At 48.5% G+C, this 12,226-nt stretch overlaps 1 protein-coding gene across 1 annotated transcript in view; it reads left to right on the forward strand.

Moving 5' to 3' along the window:
• The window catches only part of PTDSS2 (phosphatidylserine synthase 2), a 30,416-nt gene continuing 18,190 nt past the window's right edge, over nucleotides 1-12,226 (forward strand). The window contains exons 1-3 of the mRNA XM_041465085.1: nucleotides 1-137; nucleotides 1,317-1,811; nucleotides 8,659-8,760. Of these exons, the coding sequence (XP_041321019.1) occupies nucleotides 1,801-1,811; nucleotides 8,659-8,760 (113 nt within the window). The 5' untranslated portion in view covers nucleotides 1-137; nucleotides 1,317-1,800. The remainder of the gene's footprint in view (nucleotides 138-1,316; nucleotides 1,812-8,658; nucleotides 8,761-12,226) is intronic.

The following is a 12,226-nucleotide window of genomic DNA, read 5'->3' on the forward strand; positions in this document are numbered from 1 at the left end:
CTGGAGGAGCAGCAGCCGCCGGCGCCGCCCCCCGCGCAGCCCAACGGCGGCGCACCCGGGGCCGAGCGGGACGGCGCCGGGCCCCGCCGCAGCACCGAGTCCGAGGTGTACGACGACGGCACCAACACGTTCTTCTGGTGAGGGGCGCCGGGCATGGCCCGGGGTGCTCCGCGTGGGCCGGGGGGGCCCCTGAGGGATTGGGAATGGGATGTGGGGGATCCTTCCCTAAGGAATGGGATATGGAGGGATTGGGAATGGAATGTGGGGGTTCCTCCCTAAGGAATGGGATATGGAGGGGCTGGGGAATGGGATGTGGGGGTCCCACCCTAAGAAATGGGATGTGGAGGGGCTGGGGAGTGGGATGTGGGGTCCCTCCCTGAGGAATGGGATGTGGAGGGGCTGGGGAATGGGATATGGAGGGGCTGGGGAATGGGATGTGGGGTCCCTGCCTAAGGAATGGGATACGGAGGGGCTGGGGAATGGGATGTGGGGGTCCCTAAGGAATGGGATATGGAGGGGCTGGGGAATGGGATGTGGGGTCCCTAAGGAATGGGATATGGAGGGGCTGGGGAATGGGATGTGGGGGTCCCTAAGGAATGGGATATGGAGGGGCTGGGGAATGGGATGTGGGGTCCCTAAGGAATGGGATATGGAGGGGCTGGGGAATGGGATGTGGGGGTCCCTGCCTAAGGAATGGGATATGGAAGGGCTGGGGAATGGGATGTGGGTGTCCCTAAGGAATGGGATATGGAGGGGGCCCCAAGGAAAGGGATTCCGAGGTGTCTGCTCCCCGTTATCTGCTGTTTACGTGCCTCTTCTGTTGCCGATACCGGTGGTGGAATCGGCTGCAAGTGTTTCCCTGGCGGGGCCCTGCCGCTAATTGTTTCCTGGCAATTTAAGGGGAATTCAGGGCTGGCTTTTGGCTGCGGCACCTCTGTTCCCAGTCCTGGTCCCCACTTTTCCAGGAGCAGGACCTCTAGGGCTGAGCCCGATGGCTCGTCCTGCCTGGGGGTGCTTTGGAGGTGTTTTCCAGTACCTTGGGAGCCCGCTGTGTTCTGGCAAGCATTCCTGCCCGATTCCAGTTATCAGCATGGTTTATATGGACTCCACCTCCTTCTCTCCTCTCCCTTAATCTTGGAAGGGGCTTTTTCCTCTTTTCCTCCCAGTTATCTGGCAGAAAGCTGAAGTTGTTGTGCCCCACTCCTGCTGGGCAGGCGTTGTGTATTTTTGTGTGTCCCAGTCCATAAAACGGGTGCAGAAACCCACGGCTGCTGGTGTTGGGCCAGCAGAGAAAATCAGCTTTTTGTTAAATTCAGTCCTTGCAGGAAGAGGTGTGTTCGTACCTGGAAAAGTGCTCCTAAATCCCAGCCTTGCTGGAGTTGTTCCATAAATCCCCTCAGCAGCACGCGTGTGTGTAGGCAGAGGTGTTTTCCCGTGTGTTAAACACGCGTCCCTTTCCATGGAGAAAACCAAGCCGACACTGAAGACGCGCCTTTGGAATCCGAGCCGAGGGCGATGGGATTTGGCTGGAGCCTGGCGTGGAGGAGTGGGAGGGGAGGGCACTTGGCTCTCACCCTGCCAATCTGGGCAGCAGCGGAGCCGAGGGTGTTGATCCCGATGAAGGAGGTGACATTCCTGCCAGTGCAAGCCGCGGAGGAGCACTGGGATGCTGCTGGATCCCAGCGGGATCCCTGCGGAGCCCTGCAGGGACACTGTGGTCTCGGGGACAAAAGGACCTTTCCTGGCGGGCGCACCTCGTGTAGGCTGAGCGAATCGCGGGATCCCGGTGCCAACCTTTAAATGGAAAATGGGTAAAGCTGTCCTTTCCTTAGTGCCTCGTTAAGGTGGCTCCTGCCAGCTGTTTTGTGAAGCCTTAGAGTGCCTGGTTTTGCTGTAGAATCTCGCCTCCTTGCAGCTTTTGCTGGTGGTGCCAGGGCTGTCACCCCAGAACAAACGCTGTAACGCAGTTAGTGCGGCCGTGTGGATTGTTCCTTTGGAAATCTGGATGTGTGCCTTGTTCTCTCAGGAGCTTCCCTGTGTCAGGTGGTCCCTTCCAGGAGGGCAGCGTGGACAAGTGTGTTTCTTAACTTCTCTATTTATCCAGTTTTCTTTTCCCTAGTAGCTTGTGCTGGCAACCAGGAGCTTAAATGTCTGGAAAAGTCCCAAGGTTTTTCCTCCTGTTACTTTTGCCCTGTATGTGTTAGAGTATCCTTTGGTAATGACTCAGTTCCTACCGTGTCCAAGAATAAAGATGATCCAGGGGAATGATTTTCTTCCTGTGACCCTTGGGTCTCATCTCATGCTGTGGAGGTGGCCGCAGGAAAGGGAAATTTTTAAGAGTGGCTGCCCTCTGACTTTGGGAAAACATGGAATGCACCTTCTCTTTGGAGTTCAGGAGTTAAGGATAAGGTTACTCTCGTGGTTCCCTCCTTTTGGGGAAAATGAGAGGATTTGGGATCTGTGGACGCAGAAATCATTCCAGGAGTAGTTTAATGTGCAGAGATTATTTTCCTGCTGTAAATGTGGTCCTTGGGAAAGGTGGAGCTTCCTAGCTGGCTTCCTGCTCTTTAAAATCTGTTTGGAACTTTGGAAAACCACTTGTGTGTTAATATCTCTGGTCTTTTTCCATATAAATGACTTGGAACTGGAAAATACTCCCTTGTGGGAACCTGCTCAGTCAGCCTAACCTGCAGTTCCCTTTGCCATTAGGAAATGCCAAGGGAAGGGAACAGGAGGAAGCTTTCTGAGGCAGATCCGTGGTTTCTGTATCATTTATCCCTGAACTGATTTCTTAGTGAGGAGCTGGGAATGCCAAGCTTTCCTGGCAAGCCACTGGAACATGTTCCCTGTTGTTTCCAGCACCTTGAATTGTTCTTGTCTGTGTGCCTTCAGCAGGAGCTTTCACACAAAGCCCTGATTATTCTGGGGTCATTTAGTTGGATATTGTGTATGATGTTCTCCTAAAGTTTCTGCAGGTATTTCATAGCTTGTCTTTAGCCAAAGGAGATTTTCCAGGGAAATGTCCATCCAGTCTTGATTTGAGGGTGTTGGGAGGTGCCAGATGCACTTTTGCCACCACATTGTGACTCGGTGGGTTAATTGCTTTTTCGAAGCCTTACTTTAATTTGGATTTCATTAGCTTTAATGTCACCTTTTGATTATTAACGTGTTTTATCTCTCACACTAATAATCTCACGTTGCCAGCATGTGGATGTGATATTAATTCCCGAGGTCATGGTGTGGCAGCAGAGATCTGTGGAGCTCAGGATGTTAAAATTAATAAGAAAATAACTAAAAAAGAGGGAATGGCAGTGACTCCATAGGCTAATGGCAGTGTTTGTAGGAATTATTCCCACCGTCTTGTGCAAAAAGTGTGGAATTTGCAGCTAAGGGAGAGGCAGTCCCTGCTGGCATGTTCCTCTCGGTGTGCTCAGTGTTGTGACTCTTCCCAGATGGCCTGGGAAATGAGGATATGTGTGGGCAAACCAGCTGGTGTTGGAAAGAAGGGATTGCTACTCAACCCAAAGCATTCCTTACCCATTCCTTGTGGAGATTGCTCTTATCTCTGAAGTACCCGGGATTTGCTAAGGGCGGTCTGCAGGAAGAGGTGGGGATTTATCCAGAAGAAAGGTTAGGGGGGGTGGAATATCCCCAGGCTGGCAGGAGCTGCTGTCTGTGCCCTCTGCTGAGGGGTGCCCGTGGCACTTCCAAGGCAGCATTCCTGGAGTTTGCTGGGAGCTGAATGTGGGATTTTTCTCTGCTTTAATGGCACCGTGCTGAGCCACGCTGCCTGCTCGGGATTCACTGCACTGGAGAAAAGGAATGTTGCTCCAGAGCCCTGGGTCATCCTGCCGTGCTTTTCCAGCCTGTGGGAATGCCCTGGGCAGGGAGCAGGGGCATCCAGGCCTTGTGCAATCCCACTAAGCCACGTTTGCCAGCTGGTCATGGATGAGAGGGCCTGTGCCTTGGGAATTGTGCTGTGGGAATGGCATTGCCCTTTCCTCAAAGGAAGGGGCTGCACAGTACTGCCAAGTAAGCTGGAAATGCAGAAGGAATATCTTTGTGGAGAGGGTCTGTCAGAGTTCAATGCCCCATCTGGATATCAGGTCTCTGTAAACACATTCCCAAAGTTTTCAGGAGAATAGGGAAAAATGTGCTCAAAGAATGTTACCTGTAATTCCCTGTCACTTGTCTCAGTAGAACTACCCTAGGCTATCTTCCAAGACACACATTTCCATAGGTTTAACAAAAAAAAAATGTTTAATAATCAGAACTGGGCATTTGTGGAAGTTGCAAGCTCTGTGGAACTGATGGAAACCTCGGGAACTTTGGGAACTCAGTCTTTCCTCCTCAATGGAAGGAAAATCCCAGATTTGCCGAAGCTTTGCTGTTGACCTGTGGTTCTGGGTCTCTGGAGGTCTGTGCTCCTGGGCTTCTTTGGGGAGATGGCAAGGAAAAGGCACGTTGCTATTTTGGAGTGTCACAAGTCCGTACGGAAATTTAATCGGCGTCGGGTGACTTCAGGGACGTGCCGAAGATGTGCGACTGCTCTAAGAATAGGGACTGTTTTATGGACTCTGAGGGTTTAAACAGACTTTAAAACTTAACTTAGAGCTTAAAACCAACAGGGATATTTGTATGGTTGGGTCGGAATTGAAGTTTTCCAGGTGGTCCCAACAGTTGGCCTATTAGTTACAATTTTTATTTCAGATATGGTTGGTTTTAATTTGGTATTAATTTTTGTTGTGTTTTCTTGTGTCCTATTGTTGACACAACCCTGTGCTGCTTTTGGAGGACAGGGTTTGTTGTGCTGTTTGCCTTATTTTCTTAGAATTTGCAGGTGATGTGTTGGTTTATGGAGGGTACAGAGCTTTGACATCCATTTAAAAATCTCTTTCAGGAATGGTTTAATGAGTTTGCCATTATTTGGAATAAAGAAATAATTAAAAAGTCACTGACAAGTTTTTGGGTCTGCTGACAGATCCTTTCACCAGCAGCTGCAATTAATGCAACTTTTTTAACCCAAGGGGCAAACTGGACTGGCTCTCCTTTGGAATTTGTTCCATTTAAGAGGACTGACCAAAATATTAATAAATAAATTCTTTGCATTGTGTTCCAGTGATTGTTATTGTGTTTAATGGAGCTGTTGCATCACTGGTGACAAACAAGCCATGGATAACAAGGGTGTGGTCCCTGCTTAAGCTGATTTTAATTTGTGGGAGATTGAATGAGGCCATGGGCTGCCTGCTCCTGGGTGTTACTCTCTCCTTTTCACCCAAGGATCTGCCAGAACCTCCCAAAAAATGACATGTTTAGACAATTTCCTTGCATCGTTGCTGTCATAGACTTCAGCTGGAAAATAAAACCCTTACAGTCATTTCCTTGACAGACCTGCAGCGTCTCAGTGTGACAGGAGAATGACCTAGCATGAAAAAGAGAAGTTGGGATCAAACTTAATCCTATCAACTAGAGAAAAACCCTCTTTTTTTGTTATCTGCAGTGCGGGAGAGCTTCACTTGCTCTCACTTGGTGTTTGAATTAGCAGGGCAAGGGCTTGTGTGAAAACAAACCTGATTTATTTCATTTCAGTCTCCCAGGGCTTGAGTGGGGAAAGAGCCAAATGTGTGATGCAGAAAGGCAGAAAAATAAGCCACTTAATATTCCAGCTTTTTAACATTTTGGGATTTATTGTGAGTTCTCTCCCTGGCCTTACAATTTTTGTGCTCAGGTACATCAGGCACTGCTTTGCAGAGTTTTTGATGTGAAACCTCCCAGATCTGGCTGCAGTTTTTACCCCCTTAGCTTTCGGCATGTTGCCCAAGCTCCTGTGTGTAATTCTAAGGGGAAGATTCCCAACTTAGCTCTTTTCAGCCTCCCAGGCTCCAGGCCAGGAGAACATAAGCCTTTCCATGTAATTCCTGCCTTGCTTACCTTGCTGGGTTGTTCTTAGCTCGCCTTCCCCTGGTGTGTTATTTTAAAGTGTGTGTGGAGATGAAAACAATCCCCTTGTGCTGTTAAATTCATCCTGGTCTCTCAGACAAGCCCTTCCTTTAAGGAGAGCTGCTCCTTTTTGTGGGATTTTATTTTGTTTTTAAACTCCTGAGCTGTGAGAAGACATGGTGTACATCCATTTTTCCTGGCTTGTTTTCCTCTCTGGAGTGGATTTGTGTGATGCTTTTCTCCCTCTCATTGCTGTGTCACTGCTCACAGCTCTCTGCCAGGGCTGCCAACTTGCTCTTTCCAGAAGTCAAGCCCATCTCTAGAGTCTTTCGTCCCAGCTCCTGGAATTCATGCTGTGCTGGAAGCACCTTTACCTTGAAAACCTGCGAGGAGGGAATCTGGCAGCATCTGGAGATGAAAGCTGGGCCACAAGGGAAGTGATGAGAGAGCAGCCTCTTGTTTCTTCTTAAACAGGGCAGCTGGTTGGGCTTCAGGCTGGTGGCTGTGGCACCAAAAATAAATGGGAAATGCACGGGGCTCCCCAGCACTGACCCTTCACTGTCCTACAAGATCCTCACAGCTGAATCATCTTTGTGCTGGTAGAGGGGTTCTCAAGGTGTTTGTCCAAGGGAGGACCTGCAATAACTGATTTTTTGGCAATTTGTGGGGTCTGAATGCGTTGAAAAAGCAGCTGACTTGGTGTGGGTGTTCAGGTGGTGAAACAGCAAGGTGGGATTCCAGATGTGTTTTCGTAGCCTCTTGAAAAATAAACAACAATGTAACAATTGTATATAATACATAATATCTATAGCTCTACAACAATATGTATGACTAGGTTGTATATAACAAAATAACAATATTGTATGTATACACTATTGTATATATAACAATATAACAATGCAACAGTAAGTGCCTGAGATACCCTGGAGTTCATGTAACCCTTCTGGTGTTGGCTGTAGAATCCATTCATTCCATCCACATGTACCTGCAGCCAGCAGGAGCGGGGCGTGATTGCAGCGTGGGCTCCGTGCTGCTGTCCTGCCTCCTGGGAGAGGCTGGGTTTACTTCTCCAGCATCCAGGGCAGGCCCCACGTGAGCTCTGATGGCTGAATCACCTGTCCTGGCACCTGGGAAGATGCAGCTGCCCAGCAGGAGCTTGCAGCTCCCAAACTTTGCCCTGGGTTTTGGCACACTGATTCCTTGCTGATTCTGGAAGTGCTCGTGGGTCCTCGTGTTTTTCTGCTGGAGCTGGTGGTCTGTGCCCTTGGGAGAGCCTTCAATGCCAAGCTCTGTTCTGGCAGGGGCAGAAGAGGATTGTGTCTGCTTATGAGGTATTGCCTGTGTGGGATTGCAGGGATGCTGTGGAGAACGTGGGGGTTTGCAGTAGGATGGAATTTTTGTTCACTAGCAGACTTTCTTGGACTTTCAGAGCAGTTTGAGGTGGGTTACTGCAGGGTTGTTTCAAGGGAAGTCAGTGGATGGTTTGGAAATTCCAAGGTTTGTTGTGCACCGTGCAACCTGAATAGACAAACCTTGGAATGATGTGGAGATGGGATGTGAGCTGCTGTTACAAAAGAATATGTAAAGAAAATGGAAATAGAGCCAAATGTGTCAGACACTTTCTTTTACAAGTTTTCTCCTCCCTTAAGCTTCTTTTTTATAGGTGTTTTTTTATTAGTTTGTGTTAAGGGATGTTATCATCTAAACCAAAACTCATGGTGTGTCCTTTGGCCTTATTTGAGTTCCCATGCTTCCCAGCTGGGGCCAGAGGAGTTTTCCAATGAAAACAGTAAGTGACTTCTCATTAGGAAGGGAATTTTCAACTTGGAGTAAGAAAAGATGCAGACATTGTAAGAATATTGTCTGTGTGGTGATCAGTGAGTGTAGGGTGGGGGTGTCACCTGGCTGGGTGTGCTCTGCTTGCTCTCCTTCCATAGAATCACAGAATCCTGGAATGATTTAGGCTAGAAGGGACCTTAAAGTTCATCCAGTCCCAAGGACAGGGACACCTTCCCCTGGCCCAGGTTGCTCCAAGCCCAGTCCAACCTGGCCTTGAACACTTCCAGGGATAGGGCAGCCACAGCTTCTCTGGGCAAGCTGTGCCAGAAGAATTTCTCCCTGAGTGCTTCACAAAATCCATATAAACCTCTGGGCTCCCATGGATGAGGATGTTTTACTGCTGTGGAACAGCCACCCAGCTTTGCTCTCATGGTTGTTCCCACAGAATCCCCTTGTGCTAAGTGCACTGAAACTGTAGGAATATCCTGGAAATCTGACATCTTGAGGTGCCATCAACAGCAACTGTTCTCCTTTAGAGATTTTATTTTTTAAAAATGTTTAATGACTAGTTTTTCTTGTGTAATTCCCATGTCTGGAGTGAATTCCCTCTGGTTGCTCTCAAAGGCCTGTTCCCTCAGCTGCAATTCTGATTAGCAGGCTGTGAAATAGGGCAGCACTGTCAGGTGTGGACCTGCCAAACCTGGGGAGACACCTGGAGCTGTTTAGATGCGGGTGTTTGCACTGGGTGCTGGTTTTTTGCAAGCTGCTGCTGATCACATGCAGTGCCACTGTAAGTTCTGCTCTCTGTGCTCTGCAATACAGAAAACCTCAGTATTCCTGACTGCTGGCCGTGGTTTTGGCCTCCGGAGGCTGCACTGGCAGGGTGAGATGGGAGTTTTCCTGCTGTTTAATGTCAGTTTTCTCTGTTCTGAATTTCAGGAGAGCTCATACCCTGACAGTCCTGTTCATCCTCACCTGTGCACTGGGCTACGTAACCCTGCTGGAAGAGACTCCCCAGGACACAGCCTACAACACAAAGAGGTGAATATCTGAGCAATATCTGAATATTCCTGGGTGTCTTTTGGAAAAGGGACCTCCAGTGACCCCTGCACTCCCTTGTGGAAGTGCCTGTTCCCTTAGGAAGTTACAAAACCAGTCATAAGTCTGTAAGCTTCTCTGATGCTGATCATTGAATTCAATTTCTAATCAGTTTAGTGTCACTGTCAGGCCTGTGGCTGCTCTGTGGTGTGATTTAAAGCAAAAAACAAAAAGCTTGCTAAAGCCTCCTGGCTGGGTTTCTTTGGCAAGGGTTCTGTTGCTGTTTCTTAAAATAGCCTTTTCTTAAAAATAACCTTTCCTTAAAATAACCATAATTTCAAAATGCTGGGAGCTGTGACTAAATTTTTCTGGCTCAAATGCTTTTTGTAAAATTCTCTTCAAGATTTCAATACAAATCCTTGTTTGTTGTTGAAAATTGCTGTGAGAACGTGTAGCCCAGAGGGAAGCTCTGGGGAAATAAGAATGAATCTTACACGTGTGGTCAGTTCCTACTGTAATTTAAACTGATCCAATGTGGTTGAATTTCTCCCCTTTTAAAATACAACAGGGAAGAAAAAGGAGCTAGGAAAGTGGTGTTTTAAAAAGCTAAGCATGTTTTAAAGATGTGCTGCAAAGTGTCATTGCTAGAAGCAAGTAAAGAATTGTTTTCTACCAGTCTGGTTTCTTAAATATAATGAAAATTTTCCCCTTGCTGTTGAAGGGGTTTTTTCCTCTTTTTGTACATTTCTGAAGTGACTCAGGATATAGCATCCATTGTCCTGGAGATGCAGGAATTGTGGTATTTCCTGAGATAATCTTGGCTGTTGTTCTGGCAGTTACACAATGCCGGGGGGCAATGGAAGTCCCACTGTGCCCCACTGAGAGCTGGGATTTCACACGTGGGGGTGACATGGGACAAGCTGGAAGGTGTCTGGAGCTGGGAAAGGTTCTGGAAGGTTGCTGGGGAACAAATGCTGTTTTGTTCCCAGTCATAATGAGGGAGGCCAGGCTGGAGGGGTGGTGTGGCCTGGAATGGCCACTCAGAACTGGGAAGGGGAAAAGCTGAAAGAGAAGTGATGATGCATCCTTAGGGAGTAATACAGAGCTAAGGTGACTCAGTGGAATATCTTATTATTGAGCTTAGAGCCTCGGCTGCCTTAATCAAAACAAACCCAGGGAAGATTAGTCAGCAGGTGGATCTTTCTCTCAGGAAATACGAGTTTTTGTGTGCTTATCCAGTGCCCAGTTGTTAAAATCATTTTACAGCATCATGCCAGGAAAGGGGCAGCAAATGGGCTTTGCTCACTGCTGCAGCTCTGCAAGGTCTTGGCACAAAAATCCTTGAAAAGGAGCATCCTGAGGCTTGGACATGATCTTCCAAATATCCCAGGTTTCATGTATCTCTGGACAAATGAGGTATTTCAGAGCAGGGTAAGATGGGCACAGTGTGCATCAGTGTATCCATAGCCCGAATTATCACAGATTGTGTATTTTTGCTTTCATAATTTAAAATCCCTTGTCCTGCCCCGAGAGCTTTGTCAGTCCTGGTGTGGAGCTGTGTTGTGCTGCGGTTCCAAGCCCCACCCAGCACGAGGCTGTCCCTCTGTGCTGGTATTCCTCGGGAACACTTGGTGCCTAATGACATGGGGGGGTTTTGTCACCAGGGAGCAGAGTCTGGAGCTGTCACGGGGTTTTATTTCCACCTCCTGCACACTGACAGTGGAGCAGTGTCTGGGGTAGGTGCAGAGCCTAAATGCACACTTCAGAAGGCTCCAGCCTCCTTTGTTTCCATGCCCTGGCTGAGGTGTCCTTGTGAGCTGCAGTAGCTGCTCAGAGCAGTAAATTGAGGTGAATTTCCCAAATTTGCTGGCTCTGTGTTTCCCGGCTGGAGTCTTGGGATGATCCCACCTTCCCCCCTATAAAATCAGGATTATGTCACCCTATAAGACGCTCCATGCAGTCGCTGGCAGGAGCAGGGTGAGAGGTGGATTTGTGGAATCACTCACAGGAGAAGTGATGGACAAGAGCCGAGTGGGAGCAGGAACCTCTGAGCTCACGGGGTGTGGTCTCCGTGGCTGAGATTGGTGTTTGCATCTCTTACAGGACTTCTGTCCTGCAATAGGGCAGGGCGGTGAAACAATTCAAGGAGGATTGTTCGGGTTTGTTTTTTTTTAAAGATAGGATTGCAGGAGCTTTTTATATGTAAATGTAGTAAGAGTTCATTGGGATCACACGCGGTCAGACTGCCCCTGGTATAAGAACGGTGGAACATTTCCTTTGTTAGGCAAGGAGAGGTGGTGCTGTGAACCTGTCTGATCCGTGAGAGCTTTATTGCTGCTGTTCTTCCAGCCATGGGGTAGCTCATCCTGACTGACAGCTGGGACATTCTCCTCTGTTCGGCCTGGACTGAGCTCCAGCTCTCAGTGTAGCCAGATAAACACTGAGCACCTCCTCTGCATACCACAGAAGAAATCCGCAGCTCCCAAAGATTTTGAATTCTGGGCAGGGTGTCTTGGGGGAAAAAAAAGTTCTTTTATTTCCCTAAAAACACATTCAGGTTTAATAACGCCGGTGTGCTTCAGGGTTGTATTTCCAGCTGGGAAATGTCTCTCCTGAGATGATTTTTTACACAGCTCTTGGCAATCCCTGCTTCCCATGGGGACAGATCCAGGGATGGGTGGGCTTGCATGCTGATCTGCTGCTGTGGCTCAGCACCCATAGGGAAATGGAGGTGACAGGAGGCCAGAGCCCCCTTCCAGGGCTTGTGGTGCCCTGAGGGCGTTGTACCAGCTGTGCCAGCATGGATCCAGCCCGGGAAGGGACAGGGAGTGGGAGCTGGCTCCTCGAATCCCGGGACAAAGGGCCATACACAGCTCCTCATTGTCCTGTGTGTCTGCATCGACTCTCAGCGCAAACAAGAGTTTGTTTGTGCTGATGAAGCTGCTGCCAGGCTCTCCCTTTCTTTTTTTTTTTAGTTTGGTTAAGTGCTAAAATGATTTTTGTGGGCACACTTTGCTGTTTTGTGCCTTCCTGATTAACTGCTCAGGAAAATCCATTGGCTGTGTCCAGCCAGGTGAGGAGAGGAGAGCCCCTCTCAGGTGCTGGAGCATTCCTGCCTCAGGCTAGGATGCTGCTTAGGCATTGGAAGTTTCCTAAGGAGGTAAATTAATGAGGATAACAGGGAAAATTTAGTTACCACTGAGGAAAAAAAAAAAAAAAAGAAATGGAGCTGGTGTGATTATTTATGCAAATCTGTGATTTGCTTCCAAACTTCCTGTGGTGAACCTGAATTAAGTGAATGTATCTGGATCCCCAGCATATTTCAGCACTGCAGCTCTTGGGCCAAGAGTGGGTTTTAGAGGAAGGAGCACAGCTGAGCCCCTGTGGTGATTTGGATCCAGGATTTGAATTCCAGCTTTGGGAAGACAACCCTCCCAAGCCCAGAGCAGTAGTCTGGAGCCCTCAGTTC

This window comes from Pyrgilauda ruficollis, unplaced genomic scaffold (genome assembly GCF_017590135.1).
Source record: "Pyrgilauda ruficollis isolate IOZ18807 unplaced genomic scaffold, ASM1759013v1 scaffold187, whole genome shotgun sequence".
Classification (NCBI taxonomy): domain Eukaryota; kingdom Metazoa; phylum Chordata; class Aves; order Passeriformes; family Passeridae; genus Pyrgilauda; species Pyrgilauda ruficollis.